The following is a 17,579-nucleotide window of genomic DNA, read 5'->3' on the forward strand; positions in this document are numbered from 1 at the left end:
TTCTTCATCAAATACAATGTCTCTTGACAAGAACAGCTTCTTAGATAATGGATCAAATACCCTATACCCTTTCTCACAAGTTGCATATCCTACAAATACTCCTTTTAGACTTTTTGGTTCAAGTTTATGTCTCTGTTCACTTGGAACATGAACATAACACAGAGATCCAAATACTCTCAGATGAGCTATTCCTGGCTTTCTACCAGAATAAGCTTCAAAAGGTGTAATGTTGTTTAAAGCCTTTGTGGGGCATCTATTCAGAATATATACAGATGTATGCACAGCTTTTGCCCAGAGAGAGTATGGCATCCTCTTCTCATGCAACATAGATTTCGCCATTTCAATCACTGTTCTGTTCTTTCTCTCCACTACTCCATTTTGTTGTGGAGTATATGCAAGAGTAAATTGTCTTTGTAATCCTTCTTTTTCACAGAACTGATCAAATTCTGCAGACTTGAACTCCCCTCCTCTGTCACTTCTCAATGTCTTAATCTTGAAACCACTTTGTAATTCTGCCATAGCTTTGAATTTCTTAAAGCAGTTGAACGCATCTGACTTATATCTCAAGAAATAGACCCAAACCATTCTGGTAAAATCATCTATCAGCAGCATGAAATACTTATTTCCAGCAATCGACTCAGTCTTCATAGGTCCACACAAATCGACATGAATCAATTCAAGTGGAGCAGTTGCTCTATACACTTGATTTCTAGGGAATTCTTCTCTGTGCTGTTTACCAAATTGGCATCCTTCACAGACTCCATTGTAATCTGCAAGCTGTGGCAAACCATGTACCATTTCCTTGTCTCTCAATTGTTTGAGACCACCAAAATGTAGATGTCCAAATCTCCTGTGCCAAATCTCAGTGGAGTGAGTAACACTCGCTTTCAGCACCATTTGATTCTCAGAGAACAAAGTCAGTGGATAACACCTATTCACTTTCTTTTTCACTATCATAACCAAGCATTCTAGTGATGGACCATCATACACATTGCACATTCCACCTCCAAACACCAAGAAGTATCCATGTTCATCCATCTGACCCACACTGAGTAAGTTCTCCTTTAACCCGGGAAGATACATTACTTGTCTAACATATTTTCTCCCTTTATTTGTATTAATAACTAAAGATCCCATTCCTGCAACATTCACAAGATCTCCAGTTGGCATTTGGACTTTACCAGCTACATTGGTTCTAACCTTAACAAGCAAATCTACATTTCCTGTCATATGATTGCTACAACCACTGTCTATATACCACTCTCCATTCACCTTTGGTTCTGTGACAGTGTTGTTTGCATAAAACAGATTTCCTGTCATCTCCAGTTGACTTGCATTATTTGCCTTTTGCACTGACCTGCCTACATTACACTCCCTAGCCCAATGCCCAAATTTATCACAGTTGAAACACTTTGGTTTCCCTTTGTATCTACACTCCCCAAAGTGATACTTAGAACACACTTTGCACTGAGGCTTTGCAACCTCCTGACCCACTGACTGAGATGCATTTGCACTCTGATAATTGTGCAGAGGAGATTTATGCTGAAATTTGGGTTTTGATTCCCATTTCTTGCCTTTAGAATTCCAATTTCTCTGAGTTCTAGATGAACTCGAATGACCACCACTCTTGTTCTGCTCCTTTGGATTCACAGAGAGTGAAGAGAATGCTCTCTCATTTGCATCAACCATATGCAAATCGAACTGTTGTTCTTGACTCTTTAAGATTGCAACTACTTCCTGCAATTCTACAGTCTCTAGACACTTTGTATTTTCTATAACCAAACAGATAGAATCATAAGGTTTGCTAAGACTGATCAGGACCTTCTGCACTAGTCTCTCATTCGACGAAGATTCACCAAATGTTCTCATTTGATTGATTAGATCATTCAACCGTGTAAGATAGCTAGACAAAGACTCATCATCTCGCATCCTAGCATATTCAAATTCTCTTCTAAGATTCTGCAATTTCACAGATCGTACCTGATCACCACCATGATACTCTCCATACAACAAATCCCATGCCATCTTCGCTGACTCGGCATTAGCGATTCGAGGGAAGATTTGATCCGAGACTGCATTCTGAATGATTCCCAAAGCCTTTGCGTCTTGCATCAACACAGCTGACATTTCTTCATCTCCATCATCCTCCGACGATCCTTCAGACTTCTTCTTCTTCTTCGAATCAGACGTTTTAACTCCTTTCTCCACCAGATTCCACAACCCATGTGATTTAAAGATTGTCACCATTTTGATTCTCCAGAACTCGTAGTTCTCACCAGAGAAGATTGGAGTCCTCACTTCCGAGCCTCCAGATCCAGACATGGTTTTGATCTGAATCGACAACCTTCACAGAGTTTCAAGAGAGCTTCGATTGAGCTCGATAACTTCACAGATTTACGCCCAGATTGTTAAATCCAACCAGGCTCTGAGGCCATGTTAGTGTTTCTGGAATCAATGAGTGTTTTGATGTAGATAGAGCTGAACAGAAAGAACAAACGATGAACAAAAGACTGGAGGAAACAAATGGTTTCGTGTTCTTCTTCTCTGCAGAAAGTTTGCAGAGGAATAATTCTTTTCTATTCAGAAAGGAGCACTAACGTGCTTTACATTAACTGAAGGTCCTTAACTTGGGACCACATAAACCTCTACATTTCATCCTAGACACACATCTTTCTAATTTCATGGATCTAACAACACATGGCACTCATGGCCCTTTTACAAAACTAGACATTTACACTTTGCCTCATTCTGCACAAGTGAATACACCAATTTAAACAAAAACTTATTCTAAAAACTTTTCAGCTCAAATACTTATAATTCAACACTCTTCAGCCTCCAGCATTGTTAACTTTCAATCGGCAAACTTCTAAGTCGTTCTTAAGACAAAACAACCACTTTGCTGAGCACCCACAGCACCAGAGAGAACTCAAATGCAAATAATGTGTGAAGCAACCCCCGATCAAGTGCAAACCCATACAGCGTGATCCCTCCGTTGTTGTGACTCAAATACGCCACTGCACACACACGCCAAGCTATACATTAGCATCCATATCACTGCTGCGCAATAGAAGCATGTATAGAGGGAGCACAAATTGAGGTACTTTGTACTAGGATCGAGTTTTCACATGTTAAAAAGCATCCGAGGTTACCTGATACGTGGGGTTGATTAATTTGCAAGTAACTACACATATTTGGAGTTTATTTACCCTTTGTTTTTTATTGAATAAGTAGGTCCTTATTTTTTCTGATTAAAATAATTGTATTACTATAAAGTTATGGGGTGTATAAACTTAGAAAGCACGCATACTCACCTAGAGCTTGCCTGGTTTGAAATGAGGAAGGCTCCTGTGGACGAACTGAAGTGGAAATGTCAGATGAATGCTCGGAGTCACTCTCTCCACAGCGTGTATTAGTCTCTGAGCTGATCTGCCTGCTTTCCCACTGCTGTTCTGATCCGGCAGATGGACAAGTCAAGAGCATGTGCCATCTTGTTGCAATTGCTACAACTCCTTGAGCTCTATGAGTTATTCTTGCTGCCTCCATTAGGCAAAAAAAAAAGCCACTAAGCTCGACTGCAGAACAAACCACAAGATCACCAGAGTTGAGGAAAGTCTTCTCCGTCTCGGATGCCAAAACCAGCAACAAGGCCCCGAATTGACTCACCGTGATGGTAAACATACATCCGATGATAAAGAATCGGTACCTATGGCTCGTAACCCACAATTGCTTTCTTATCCTTACCTGTTCCTGAAATTATATGAATATTTTTATCAAATGTACAAGTGTTGTGCATTATTATTGATCTTTTATTGATATATCCAGTACTATCGAGCAAGTAATATGGACTGGTACACAATACTGTAACAACTAAATTGGCTTTAGGATACTTGTTAAAAAGAGAAATGTCGAAGATTTTATCGAAATTTGAAACCATATATATACCTGGAATATGATGCTGGATTCAGATTCACGCCCCTCAAACAACTTGTGCAACCCTTTGAATCGAAGAATTTGGAGCTCGCAAGTCAACCGGAACATAACACAGACCAGCAAGAACACCCCAGTCCTATAAACCCAAGAAGCTAAAACCAAAACAAACATAATTGAATTGACTGGGACGCTTGAGCTTATATGAGGCAGTGAGAGTTGGATAGTTGAGAAGAATATGATCTTGTGGGTAAGCTCAATGAAAAATGAAGGCAGTAGTATGCAAGCTAGGTACTTGAAGACCTTATTGAGCTCACGAGTGTATCTGCGACGAACAAAGCCAGAGTCATCTCGAAGACCGTCAAGGAAGAGGAGTTGCCTCAGGCCATATTTTCGGAAGAAGCAAGAAAGAGTAATGAAGCCAAGGGAAGCTAAGCCGGACTCCGGAAGTTGGACTAGCTTGTTGAATGAGATGGGGTCCCCGGATGGGAGTTTGAGAAAGAGAGAGGTGAGGATTGGGACTAGGACTGTTAAGAAGATGAAGGTGAAGTAAGATAGGAATTTTCCGAAGCATGAGGAGTGATCGAGTGCCCACCATTTTAGGCTGACTCTGAAGCTGCGGAGTTCATCAGAGGATTGGAGAAGTAAGGGAGCTGTGTTAGGTTGGTTGGCATTGTCGTTTGGGCGGCAGGGAGAAGAAATTTGGGGATGGCTAGTGCAGTGGACATTGATTTGGTTGTTCATGGATTGGTTCTGTGAGTGTTGGAGAGTAAAGGGGTCAATGGAAGCAACGCTGTTGGAAGATTGGGAAAGATTTTGCTTGGCATTTGGGCAAGAGTAATACGCTCTTTGTAAAAATTTGAGTCCCTTTGTAATTGAAGGGTAGATGAAGCAAGTGTCCACAATGATTTTTGTGGTAGACATACTTTTCATGCTAATTTCCTCCTTTTGGACGATCATAATTTTCTATTGCCAGCTAACTTCAATGCCACTTGGACCACTCATTTGCAGACACGACTGCTTAGATAATCTGACCAATAAAAGTCCGAGAAGTCACGCCAACTTATAAACTTAGGGTGAACTTCAAATCAAACGATTCAAGCCATAACATCAATTAAGTTTAGGTTGGACCATCAAATTAGAAACGATCCAAAACCCAAACAAAAGGGAAGTTGGAAAGTTGAGGAAGGGCAAAAGAGCTTGCCTTTTCTCGTGAGAGTCTCTTTACCACCCTAGCCTTCTTCAACTAGGGGTTTCAAGTGGAGTGAAGAGTACAGATGAACTGACAAAGAGTTTAGTTGCTTTTTTTTGTTTTCCATATCATTTCATATTAATTTCTTAACATGTTGTATATATATTCTTTGATTCCTGAGAAACAAAGCAATGTCATACATATATATTAAAATGTATATCGAGAGAGAGCCGTTCAAGCGCTAGCCATTTCATAATATTTTTTATAATCTAAACCGATCATTTTTTAGATTATCATTGAAAGATCATACATGTAAAAATTCATTTAAATCAAAAATAATTTATTTACTTTGTGGAGTATGCCAATTAATTTACTAACTAGTTAGTATTTGAGCACTTGTATTATGTATATTGTGCCAAATTAAGGTACAATAGTAAGCTTTTGGTCGAAGCTAACCCGACCCAACATCACGGGTTCATTGCCAATAGGCAGATAGTTATTACTCTCCAATGATCTCAACTTGCAACACGTGAAACAAGAAAGAAGAAAATGAAGTCCTTGAGTCCTAAAATATCTATGTCAATTGTGTTTGGCTTTAGGCATTGTTTCCTAGATATTTATTTTCGACAATCATGCATCCACGCAAGTATAGTGGGGGTGATTAATTGTTGATGTATGTGAATATCTATAATGAGATGTACATACATTCCCTTATTTGTATTTTTTATTTTATTTTAATAAGATTAAGAGAGGAACGGTGAGCAATATCGTCACATCCTTTTTATTTAAAAAATAAATAAAACATGCATTAACGACGAACAATCACTCATGTATAATCACTTCATTGGCTACTATTAACCACTTGCCATGTATTATAATATTAATGGGCAAAAAACTTGTATCTATTTTTTTACTATTAAATTCACCAAAAATTTCATCAACGGATAGAGCAATGCCCTGCGACAAGAAGAGAGGAAAAAAACAAACCAAACTGATGTGAATTTTCAACTTCAAACTTCGGCATTACGGAGAAGAGGCAGACATACTGTGTTGATCATCTAGCTTAACTCACGAATGCAAATGTTTCACATTATTCACATTGTATATTTTATGTTCAAGATACATAGATGATTGCATGAGGGGTAGTAATAAGAGTGATATACTACATGGAGGTCATCACTTTGCTTGTGATTTTTCGAGAATCAATGACTTGGATCATTTGATCTTCCGATACACAATAGTTGCGGGACTGGGGGACCATCAACAATCCACCTATGCAATATTGCCCACAACAGAAGTTGCAACATGGATTGCTACGGTAGTACTAATGGTCGTAGAATATTCACTTGCAACAAAATGGCCACACCGCGGAACGCCTACGCTGCCAAAATTCGTTGGGAGTGTGATGGGCTACAACACTTTTTGGTATCACACCGTTTGTTCATTCTTGTCTATTGATTAATAATGGTTTTTCATTGCTCATTAGAATGTGCATAATTTATTGAAAATTTTGGACTTCAAAAGGAAAACTAGAACCTTGAAGGTAATCATTTTGAGCAAAAAGCAAGAAGGCCGTCGAAGGGTTAAAACTTCTTACTTAATTTGGAGATGTCGACTAGCGCTCACGTAAATTGAACATGCAAAGACAAACAAAGTGAATTGATCATTCTTATTAAAAACAATCTAAGCTATCTTCAAATAAATGAAAATGAATGAAAGAATTATCAAGTGAAAAATTAGTTCTGAAACCGAAAAAAATAAAATGAACAATTTAAAGCATTTACATACCTTAAAAATTACATCTTATGATTTGTGAAAAAACAAATAATGACACCAATTACATAATAAGAGGGAAGAAAAGAACGAAACCAAAAAACACTCAAACAAAATATAATAACGTACCAAGGAAAAAATCGAAGCATGAGAGGATTGGTAGGAAACTACTGATCCTCCCCGGATGAGCCGATGAACCACGATCCTCACCCTGGATAGTCGGTAACGTTATACCAATCCTCCACTTTCAATTTATTTTTTGTTTTATTTGTTTTCAAGCCATAACACCAAACTAACAAGGCCCAGCATTGTTGTTGCTGGTGTTGGAATCTTCACTGAAAATTCCTATAACTTTGTTTTAATGCAAAACAACCACTCTGCTGAGTATCCACAGCACCAAAGAGAACTCAAATGCAAACAGTGTGCGAAGCGACCCCCGATCAAGCATAAATCCAAACAGCGTGATCCCTCCATTGTTGTGTCGCAAATACGCCACTGCACACACACACACCCCAGTTATCCATATGCATCCATACGACAACCATAAAATACAAGCATGTATAGAGTCTAGGTTCGAGTTTAGGCAAAAATGGAGGTACTTCTCTTGTCCTAGGTTCGAGTTTTCACATTGTTCAAAAAACATTCGGGTTTACCTGATACGCATGGTTAACAAATTTGCAGGTCACTACAAGTATCAGAGTCTTCCGTACGCCTTTGTATCCGGGTTAGGTCTCAAATTTTTCTTGTTACCCAAAGTAGTTGTACTACTATGAGTAGCTTTTCGCTACTAGCTAACAAGCAAGGAAGGTAGAAACTTAGAAAGCAATAAGCATACTGACCTAGAGCTTGCCTGGTTTGGAATGAGGAAGGCTCCTCTTGAGGAACTGAAGAGAAAACATCGGATAAATGTTCGGAGTCGCTCTCTCCATGATGTCCGCTAGCCTCGGAGCGCAGCCAGTTTTTGCACTGCTGATCTGATAAAGCAGATGGACAAGTCAAGAACATGTGCCATCTCGTTGCAATTGCCACAATTCCTTGAGCTCTATGAGTTATTCTTGCTGCCTCCATTAGACACAAGAACAACCCGCTGAGCTCAACGGCAGAGCAAACCACAAGATCACCTGAGTTGAGGAAAGTCTTCTCCGTCTTGGATGCCAAAACCAGCAACAAGGCCCCGAATTGACTCACGGTGATTATAAACAAGCATCCAATGATAAAGAACCGGTACCTATGGCTGGTAACCCACAATTGCTTCCTTATCCTTACATGTTCCTGAAAATACAGAAATATCAAGAGAAATTATATCAAATGTTGGTTCAAATGTGCACAAAAACATGTGGAAAACAAATGTTGCACCAAAGAGAGAAGATTGTTTGGTATCAGGTACCAGTTTTTGCTTCATCATTGATATTCTGCTTCACTGATATGTTATAGATACTTTATTGATATCTTGTAAATATCCACAAATTGTTGACCAAATACCGACAAAGTACCAAGTACTATAGATTGGTATCTGGTAATGTGCTAACTAATTACTACCTCTATCACACTCTTTCAAGAGAAAATAGCAAAGCCATTACTGAAATTTCAAAGCATACCTTAAATATGATGCTGGATTCGGATTCACACCCCTCGAACAACTTGTGTAGTTCTTGGAACCTGAGTATTTGGAGCTCACACGTCAAGCGAAACAAAACACAAACCAGCAAGAACACGCCAGTCCTATAAACCCAAGAAGCCAGAACGATAACAAACATAATGGAATTGAGTGGGACGCTTGAACTAATATGAGGCAGTGAGATCTTGACAGTGCAGAAGAATATGATCTTGTGGGCAAGCTCAATGAAAAATGAAGGCAGTAGTATGCAAGCAAGGGACTTGAAGGCCTTATTGAGCTCACGAGTGTATTCGCGACGAACAAAGCCAGAGTCGTCTCCAAGACCGTCAAGGAAGAGAAGTTGTCTTAGGCCATATTTCCTGAAGAAGCCGGACAGAGTTATGAAGCCAATGGCAGCTAAGCCGGACTCAGGAAGTTGGACTAGCTTGTTGAACGAGATGGGGTCAGATGAGGTATTTAAAGAGAGGGAGGTGAGGATAGGGACTAGGATTGTTAAGAAGATGAAGGTGAAGTAAGATATGAATTTTCCAAGGCACGAGGAGTGGTCGAGTGCCCACCATTTGAGGCTGACTCTGAAGCTGCATAGCTCATATGAGGATTGGAGAAGTAAGGGAATGTCGGGTTGGTTTGAGTCGTCATTGGGGGGGTGGCGAGATGAAATTTCGGAGTGGCTCTGGCGGGTGAAGTTGACATTGATTTGGTTGTTCGTTGAAGTGGAGGAGTCCATCGAAAGGTTTTGTGAGTGTTGGAAATCAAGAAGCTAATGGAGTCTGTAAAAAAATCTGCAGTTTGTGAAGACAGCTACAATGTTGGGAGAGGAAGAGGCCTTTTGTGTTTGCACGGAAGATGAAGAATCGATGGTTCGAGGATCAACGGGACCATAAGCGGGAACCAAACCGGCAGATTCAAACGTAAGTGGCGGTTTGATTCGGTTTTGACAATCAAAGGGTTAAGGTTTCCAAAAATCGAACCAAACCAAAGTCCGAAATCTCGTGAGAGGTCTCCTTGCGTGCCTTTTTTATGTTCAACGTCGTTGCGTAGTCGTTTGCACAGTTGGCAATCACGGGTCCATTGCCAGATATAAGGGTAGTTATTGCTTTCTAATGGTCTCAAACTTCCACACGTGAAGCTCCTAAGAAAGAACCAAAAGAAGTCCGAGTCCTAATACATCAGCGAAAGCCCATGACAGCATTATACAGTACTACTACAATTTGGCCTTGTTGCCTATAGGATTGTTCTCGACGGTCGTCCAGACGTGTATTACGTGTATGGTGGTGGTCGTAAATCGTTGATGTATACCAAGTCTACAATGAGATCCACATGCATCAAAGTTTGACAATCACCCGAAGGTAAGTGGTAACCGCCTTATTGGCTGTTATGAAGTTTCACCTAATTAAAGGAGATTAATAATAATGTGTCTAGGATGACAAAGTAGGCTTGCTATTTCGACTAGACAGAGTGGACTATAACGCGAAAAAGACCGGGAACTACTCTCATTCACGCCTAAACTGGGTGTTCCACACGCACACAGCACGGTAATGAAGCTAATTCCAACACTGCATCTACCATTAAAGATAAACATTAACACCAAACTCTTAACCATTTAAATATTCACATCAGTTCAAAAGAAATAAAGGTTAGGGAAAAACTATTCACATTCCTGGACAAGATGACGGAGCTGGTCGAGTGCCTTCACAATATCGCCAAGGCATGCAATGACCCGGTCCCCTTGGCACCTAACAAAATCAGTTTGGAGGTCCCCGGTGCTCTTCACGCCAGCAGCCTCATGGTCAGGTTTCTCAGTAACGATAGCACGGATTAAATCTGCACTTTCATGCAATTTCATAGCCGCAATTTTCTCCTGTTCTTCAATGCTGATTGCCTCCTCTTTTCTTTGACTATTTGTAAGCTTTTTCTTCACACAGCTCTTCTGAGGATGTTCTTCTGCCAGGCTCTTCGGAGGAATTGCTTTCAAGCCGCTTCCTACAGGTTTTTCTTCTGCATGGGTTTTTTGAGGCTTTCCTTCTGCATGGGTTTCTTGAGGCTTTTCTATCTTGCAGCTTCTAATTGAATTTTCTCTAGGACAGCTTTTCTGAGATGTTGATCGACGTCTTCTCCTCTTTGACTCTAGCATACAAGAAAATTATAAGAAAAGAACTGTTGAGAATTATGGTGCAAGGGTTACTTACGCAAACAACCTGATTGTTATGCTTTTTCACAACTTCAAGCACAAAACAATTAAACAATAACTACAATCCATTCATTTACTCGCCCATTACTCAAAATTTCAGCACAACACATGCAGTTTCCCTATAAAAACTATCTAAAGTACTTTCACATTGCAAATTCAACCATCTTAGACCTTTCATGACATCCACCATTATGACATATCTAAGCTGTCGTATATCACAACTTACCCTTGTTTATAAAACATTCATGTACATCGACATTCTAACCTTATGATTCAAGTCTCAATTTGTGTTTAGTGCATAAATAAACTGTTTAAGGAGTGAACTTAACGATTCATCAAAAATCATAAACAAACTAAAAAAGAAACTTTCCAGTTCTGTTTACTACTCGGATTTAACATATCTTGCATTTAACAAATAAGATTATGTTCTTTTCCAAATTTTAAAGCTCATACTCTCTTAATTATCTGTAGGTTATTTTTGTATATAGGGGATGAGAGATTCAAACACACGACGTCAGGTGCAAGAGTAAACGTTCTTAACCACTTGAGCAACAAGCCCCTTGCATATTGCACCTATCCGTTATTTACGCAATTTGTGAGTGGTGATTATAACAGCTTACTATACGAAGGGTGCTCGATTGGACCCTCCCTCTTCATTAATAATTTTCCTAGATAATGAGCTCATATACTTCACAATGTAAACATCCATAAAGCAATCAAATTCAAAATGCGAACTTTCATTCAGCAACCAATGATGCCAACCCAAAAATATGCGGCACGAAAAATGTGAAACAAAACAAGCAACTGCACATTAATCACAATGCAGCAATATATATCAATACAGATTTCCATTTGTGGCTGAAAAACAAGCATACCTGGCTCTGAATCAACATCAGGCTCCTTCTCCGCCTCATCCTCCGGATCACTATCTGGGTCTGTATCCGATTGGTTCCCCCTCACCCTCACAAGCTTATCAATCCCTCTAAACAACTCCTGGTCAAAATTCTCCGGCAGCCCATTCCGCTTCCTTCTTTCAATTCCTAAAACCCAGTACGAATCGGAAGCTCGGGACTTCGCCTCCCACTGCTTGATCCCCTTGTACTCGCCGAACAAAGCTTCCCACTTCCTGCGATACTGGTCCAAAGTCCGCGACACGCCCAGAGCAGAGCAGTTCTGAGCTATGATCTTCCATTTCTGAAACGACGACAGCGCTTTCAGGCAGTCGCCCTCTACGGCGGCGACCTCGTTCACAAGGATGAGCTCGTCAGTCGGATTCCAGCCCGGTGCTGCTTGCGAACGCGTGCTGCGCCGGTTGCCGGAAGAACCGTGAGATCGGTCGAGCTGGGACGGGGTCTGTTCGGGTTTCATTTTCGAAATTTGTGCTCAAAATGCCATCTTTTTTTGGAAATTGGGCGGCGGTGAGTGTCGAATCGACTTACCCAGGACTAGCAGTCGTTTCGGATGGATCGATGCCTCTGTGCAAACCCTAAAACCACAGTGGAGTGTAGTCACTTGCTCAAAAAAAATTTCATTTTTTCTAGTTTGGGTTCATTTTTCTTTTAAATTTTTGGAAAATCGATTAAAACACTAAAAATATTTATTTATTTTCTACCATTATATTTAATATAAAGATGATATTTAATTCAAAGATGAATAATCATATGATTTTTCATTAAAAAAAACAGTACGGAAGTTTTTTATTAAAATTCCTTATATTCTTGCATCACTTGGTGACAAAAAGAATATTTTTGTTAAATGCAATACTTGTCGAGCTCGTCGTGCTATTGTAAACCAACAAAGCTGTTAGAGTAAGGGCTGGTTTGGTATTGTTGTGCTTTGAAAAAAAGCTGCTTCTGCTGTGCTGTGAGAATAAGCAGCTGCGAAATAAAGCAGCAGAGTTTTTGGTAAACTTTTTTGTAAAAGTGCTTTTGAAGAAAAAAAAAGCAGTATTAGAGTGTTTGGTAAACTTTTATGTAAAACATATGTGAAAAAAAAAGCCGGTTTTTCAAAGCTAGGTTTTGCAGCTTCTTGTTTTTGGCTTTTTTTCATCCAAAACTGTGAAAAAAAGCTGAAGCTGAGTGTTTACCAAACACAAAAATAGCTCCCAGTTTTTTTTTATAGCAGCTTTTTTCAGAATCACCTCAGTACCAAACCAGGTCTAAGGCGGTTTGTGCAGGGTTTAGGTACTAAGTTAAACTATTAGAATCATTGAATTCATTCTACGAATCAGATTATAAAAAATGAAAATCTACAATTAAGTTAAAAGCAGTATCGAAAATCTGAACTCATTCTCTTTCATCTCTTTTCTCCACGGATCGTCATATAAATACATTAGTCAGAGCATCATAATTTCCTCCTATCTTAAAACCCAATTCATCTCTCTCCTATTTCTATATCTCTTTCTCTCCCACCTAGTTCTTGCGTATTCATTTCGATTATTGCCGGAGTTCGTCGCGATTTTTGAGATGTGGTGAAGTTGGAAATAAACAACTTGATGCTGGGGACAATTGTCACTTCAACATTACAAAATAGTCATTATGCACTTCTTCATTTTTATATTTTTCATTGAAAATGTTGCATTATCTCATTTTTAAAATGTGAATATCAATTTTCTTCTTCAATAAAACGTTTTATAAGTGTTTGTAGTTGGTAAGTTAACTAAGAGAAATGTAAAGCGATAGATAGTCTCAATCAATGATACTTGAATGTTAAATGTAATGATCTTCAATGATTTGGAATCTCATTGTAGTAAAATAAAAAGGAAATGAATCATCTCCGGATCTTTTCTTCCTAATCCACCAAGTTCGAAGATCCGGACTATTGAAACGTGTGAAACGAGAAAAAATTGGAACAATCTGCTGATAAAAGTTGATTGCATGAGTGGGTGGCCCTTGTGAGGATGAAAGGTCGATAACATATAAATTTAATGTGCCCTTTGAGAAGTATGTTGGCCGGCTGCCTAAATGGTGAATCCGTTGGCCATGGTTGACATTTAAATTTTGATGAATTCATCGTTGTCCTTAATATAATAAAATACTTGATTTTTTAGTCAAAATAGTTCAAAGATTTTGACCTATGATCTCTAATAATAAAAATTAATAATGCCGTTCTTTATCGTAATAAAGACTGCACATCAACATGGTACTTTTGTTCCATTGATAATCCCACACCTCCGTTAATATGTTGCCATATGTACTTAGGTCAATCTCATGACTTACCAGAAAAATGATCAAAGTAGGTTTGATGGAACTAACCCATTACCTTTAGACTTACATTACACAATGATTTCAAGGTCATACAAATAATTTAAAATCACATTTATTCAAACTTCCATCTTCCGTCCCAATTCGTAGAGACTGACAAGTACGTGTATATATAAATTGTGAAGTACAAGAAAAGTTAATTTCCTAGACCACTCGCAAGAAATGCACACTACTTGTTTATTCTTCATTAGCAACATCATACTCGTGCAATAAAAAACTTATATACATATACTTTGCATGCATAACTCGTAAGTTTGGCATGCAAAGCATATATGCTTGCGCGCAATTACAAACTCACATACATTTTTCATGCAAAACTCAATAGTTTTAAAATACACATAAGAGTAAGTTGATAGTCACACATTGACGTGCAAATATGAATGAGGCCAACGATCTTTTTCACCCTTATATCCTCAACGTCAAGGTCAAGATTTACAGTCAAATTCTAATACTTCACTTTTTCAAAAAATAAAAAATTTCAGATAAATCAAAAGAAACATCAACATTAAAATTTACAGGTAAATCCTGATATTTTATTTTCTAGACAATAATTAAATTGAGAAAAATAAAAAGAGACCGATGCGTACACAGAATCAGATAGATAGAAACCTTCCAAAGCTTCCCAACCTCGTATCAAGAAACACATTATCCTCACATAGATAGAAACGAAGCACTTCAATCATCACATTATCTTCTTCTTAATCTTCCCACCATTCCTCGATGGAATCCTACAAAAACAGCAGGAAACCAGCCATAAATTTGGAATTTGAATCCAAGTGAATCAAAATCTATGGGACCTTAATGCTAGGGAAATTAAATTTGGAGACTAAATTTACAAATTAAATGATGTGTTACCGATAAGAATAAACACATTTATCAACGTCTCACATTATCTTCTTCTTAATATTCCCACCATTCCTCGATGGTATCCTACAAAAACAGCAGGAAACCAGCCATAAATTTGGAATTTGAATCCAAGTGAATCAAAATCTACGGGACCTTAATGCTAGGGAAACTAGATTTGGAGACTAAATTTGCAAATTAAATGACGTGTCACCGATAAGAATAAACACATTTATCAACGTGTAACTAATAAATCAATTATTGACTTCCATGTCCTTTAATTTTTAAAATTTTATCTATAAATTTAATTTCTCTAACATTACTCCGGATTTGGGATCCCACTTTCCCTGCCTATTTGCCTAACCCCGCCAACCAAATTGACCAAAAAACCCTGCCAACCACGAAGGAGCTGTAGGGTTTTTAGTGCCGAGTTAGCGTCCAGGTTCATTGAACCGAAATCAGTTGATTTCCTTGTTGATGACTTATATGACACGATTTCGCGGTTGTTGCAAGCATCGGGAGTTTAGGCACTAATTCGACAACGCGGAAAACGATAACAGCTGTGAAAACCTGTCCAGGTTCAATGAACCTAAATAATTTCCTTTTTAGTGTTATGTTACACCAAACACTACTCACGTTTTAGACCAAAATACAATCCACGTTTTAGACCAAAACACAATCTGCGGTTATGTATGTACATCATGACTTTGTAAGTGGACATACATCATGGCTATGTATGTGGACATACATCATGGCCGATGGATGTGAACGCACATCATGATTAGATGGGATGGACATGTATGGTATGGAATATGGATGCAAATTTGGAACAATTACACAATTTTGGCAATAGATAGTGAAGTCTAGGTCTATTTATTTAAAGACATCAAATAGAAAAATAATTTTTGTTTAAACAATAACAATTGGACAAATATTTGATAAAAATATTTATTTGCTAATCTTTTGTTTTTCTTCCCAAAAAATGTGAATGTACTATAACCGCACAAGTTATAACATACTCATTATCATATAAAGACAAAAAGATAAAGATACGATTGTGAATGGACTACAAAAGATTCTTGTCATTTCATATGATTTTGTGGTAGCAAAATTTACACGTATGATTTTATTTGTATACAATGAGTTTAAAGTATTTGTCCTAGAAAATAAAAGGCTTGATATTTTAATAACATCAAGTAACCAGGCATATAGTTAACTTTGAATTTCGTTTTGGAGGTTAATTTTGAACTTCGTTTACGTACATATAATAAGTTGTGACAAGAATATAAAATTGTTGAACAAAGTTACAAATTAAAATAAATTACGAAAGATAAGAAACGCATATGAAAAATGAATCACATTTGCATACAAATTAGACACCATTTGTCACATTCCGGTCCGGGGCGGATCATTTCCCGAACTCCCTCCACCACCGTAACACGATATTGTCCGCTTTGGACTTACCATTCCCTCACGGTTTTGTTTTTGGGAACTCACGAGCAACTTCCCAGTGGGTTACCCATCATGGGATTGCTCTAGCCCCCTTCTCGCTTAACTTCGGAGTTCCAACGGAACCCGAAGCCAGTGAGCTCCCAAAAGGCCTCGTGCTAGGTGGGGATGAGAATATACATTTAAGGATCACTCCCCTGGGCGATGTGGGATGTCACAATCCACCCCCCTTAGGGGCCCGACGTCCTCGTCGGCACACTCGCGACCAGGGTTAGGCTCTGATACCAATCGTCATATCCCGACTCGGGGTGGATAATTTCTCGGGCCCGCTCCACCACCGTAGCACGATATTGTCCGCTTTGGTTAACCATTCCCTCACGGTTTTATTTTTGGGAACTCACAAGCAACTTCTCAGTGGGTCACCCATCATGGGATTGCTCTAGCCCCCTTCTCGCTTAACTTCGGAGTTCCTACGAAACACGAAGCCAGTGAGCTCCCAAAAGGCCTCGTGCTAGGTAGGGATGAGAATATACATTTAAGGATCACTCCCCTGGACGATGTGGGATGTCACACCACCATCCTCTCTTAATTTTTGATCAATCAACAAATTTGATTCCAACCTTGAATTAAAATATTAACATTTAGAAACTTGGAATTTGTCCTAACCCTTTTAGTTTGTCTCCCAAGCTATTCTCACTTGTTTTTTTTACCTTATCCCATCATGTTACATTGTTATTTTAATTAGTTCAAAAGAAAAGGTTCATACAACATTATTATTTTTACCTTACCCAATCAGATTACATTCTTATTAAAAATTAAAGTATTATTTAAGGAAATAAAATCACTCACTATTTTTTTCTTACACATTTTCTTTCTTTATTATCAAATTAAATAAATTAAATGACAAGCGCAGACGTATCGAATAAAAGTGTATAAGTATTGAAAATTGTGCGATTTGCAGATTATTAGGGAAATAATAAACACAAAATTTATTTTATTTCTCATACGCTTATGTTTAATATTATCCATTGATTTTATTTAGGAAATTGTTATTAGCATGCTAAAAATCTTATTCTACATTACTCACAAATATGTTTTTCTTTTTAATTATAAAAAATTATGAATGTAAAATAAGATTTTTAGAATATTAACAATTCTTTTATTTAATTTATTTAATTTAATAGTCAGAAACAGAGAAAAGTGTATGAGATATTATGAAGGATGTGATGGATGCACATGATACAAAAATCCATACCACATACATCAATGACAACTCTAGCGCACGTGGCAAATCACGCACTGCACACTCACGCGGGTTTTCGC

General features: G+C 38.3%; 3 protein-coding genes across 4 annotated transcripts; all 3 read right to left on the reverse strand.

Moving 5' to 3' along the window:
* Positions 1-2,830: 2,830 nt before the first annotated feature.
* LOC137731726 (uncharacterized) lies at positions 2,831-4,809 on the reverse strand. Its single transcript, XM_068470955.2, has 3 exons — positions 3,943-4,809; positions 3,312-3,747; positions 2,831-3,014 (listed from the first exon to the last, which is right to left on the reverse strand). Exons 1-3 carry the CDS (start codon positions 4,669-4,671, stop codon positions 2,878-2,880), a joined length of 1,302 nt encoding a protein of 433 aa, XP_068327056.2. The 5' UTR covers positions 4,672-4,809; the 3' UTR covers positions 2,831-2,877.
* Positions 4,810-6,882: 2,073 nt separating this feature from the next.
* Positions 6,883-9,569, reverse strand: LOC137731636 (uncharacterized). 2 transcript variants are annotated; one of them, XM_088686888.1, is made up of 4 exons: positions 8,491-9,489; positions 8,014-8,164; positions 7,732-7,866; positions 6,883-7,387 (listed from the first exon to the last, which is right to left on the reverse strand). In XM_088686888.1, the coding sequence occupies exons 1-4, from the start codon at positions 9,235-9,237 to the stop codon at positions 7,251-7,253; spliced, it is 1,170 nt and encodes a 389-aa protein (XP_088543014.1). In that variant the 5' UTR covers positions 9,238-9,489; the 3' UTR covers positions 6,883-7,250. The 2 variants fall into 2 exon arrangements, with proteins under 2 accessions (XP_088543014.1, XP_068326943.2); XM_068470842.2 differs by having other exon boundaries at positions 7,732-8,164; positions 8,491-9,569.
* A 504-nt stretch (positions 9,570-10,073) lies between these two features.
* Positions 10,074-12,237, reverse strand: LOC137710593 (uncharacterized). The gene is made up of 2 exons (XM_068449664.2): positions 11,577-12,237; positions 10,074-10,637 (listed from the first exon to the last, which is right to left on the reverse strand). The coding sequence occupies exons 1-2, from the start codon at positions 12,067-12,069 to the stop codon at positions 10,159-10,161; spliced, it is 972 nt and encodes a 323-aa protein (XP_068305765.2). The 5' UTR covers positions 12,070-12,237; the 3' UTR covers positions 10,074-10,158.
* Between the last annotated feature and the right edge of the window lie 5,342 nt (positions 12,238-17,579).

The sequence above is a fragment of the Pyrus communis genome, chromosome 15, assembly GCF_041283825.1.
Source record: "Pyrus communis isolate YQ-2024b chromosome 15, ASM4128382v1, whole genome shotgun sequence".
NCBI classification, from domain to species: domain Eukaryota; kingdom Viridiplantae; phylum Streptophyta; class Magnoliopsida; order Rosales; family Rosaceae; genus Pyrus; species Pyrus communis.

What these genes read in the sequence shown, in the direction of transcription:
- LOC137710593 (XM_068449664.2), bottom strand. Translation starts at nt 12,069, where the DNA reads ATGAAACCCGAACAGACCCCGTCCCAGCTCGACCGATCTCACGGTTCT. An exon ending in TGATGTTGATTCAGAGCCAG is followed by an intron (nt 10,638 to 11,576) that starts GTATGCTTGTTT and finishes CTTGTATGCTAG; the next exon opens with AGTCAAAGAGGAGAAGACGT.
- LOC137731726 (XM_068470955.2), bottom strand. Translation starts at nt 4,671, where the DNA reads ATGAACAACCAAATCAATGTCCACTGCACTAGCCATCCCCAAATTTCT. An exon ending in AATCCAGCATCATATTCCAG is followed by an intron (nt 3,748 to 3,942) that starts GTATATATATGG and finishes ATATAATTTCAG; the next exon opens with GAACAGGTAAGGATAAGAAA. An exon ending in TCAAACCAGGCAAGCTCTAG is followed by an intron (nt 3,015 to 3,311) that starts GTGAGTATGCGT and finishes GTGTGTGTGCAG; the next exon opens with TGGCGTATTTGAGTCACAAC.
- LOC137731636 (XM_068470842.2), bottom strand. Translation starts at nt 9,237, where the DNA reads ATGGACTCCTCCACTTCAACGAACAACCAAATCAATGTCAACTTCACC. An exon ending in AATCCAGCATCATATTTAAG is followed by an intron (nt 8,165 to 8,490) that starts GTATGCTTTGAA and finishes CTGTATTTTCAG; the next exon opens with GAACATGTAAGGATAAGGAA. An exon ending in CCAAACCAGGCAAGCTCTAG is followed by an intron (nt 7,388 to 7,731) that starts GTCAGTATGCTT and finishes GTGTGTGTGCAG; the next exon opens with TGGCGTATTTGCGACACAAC.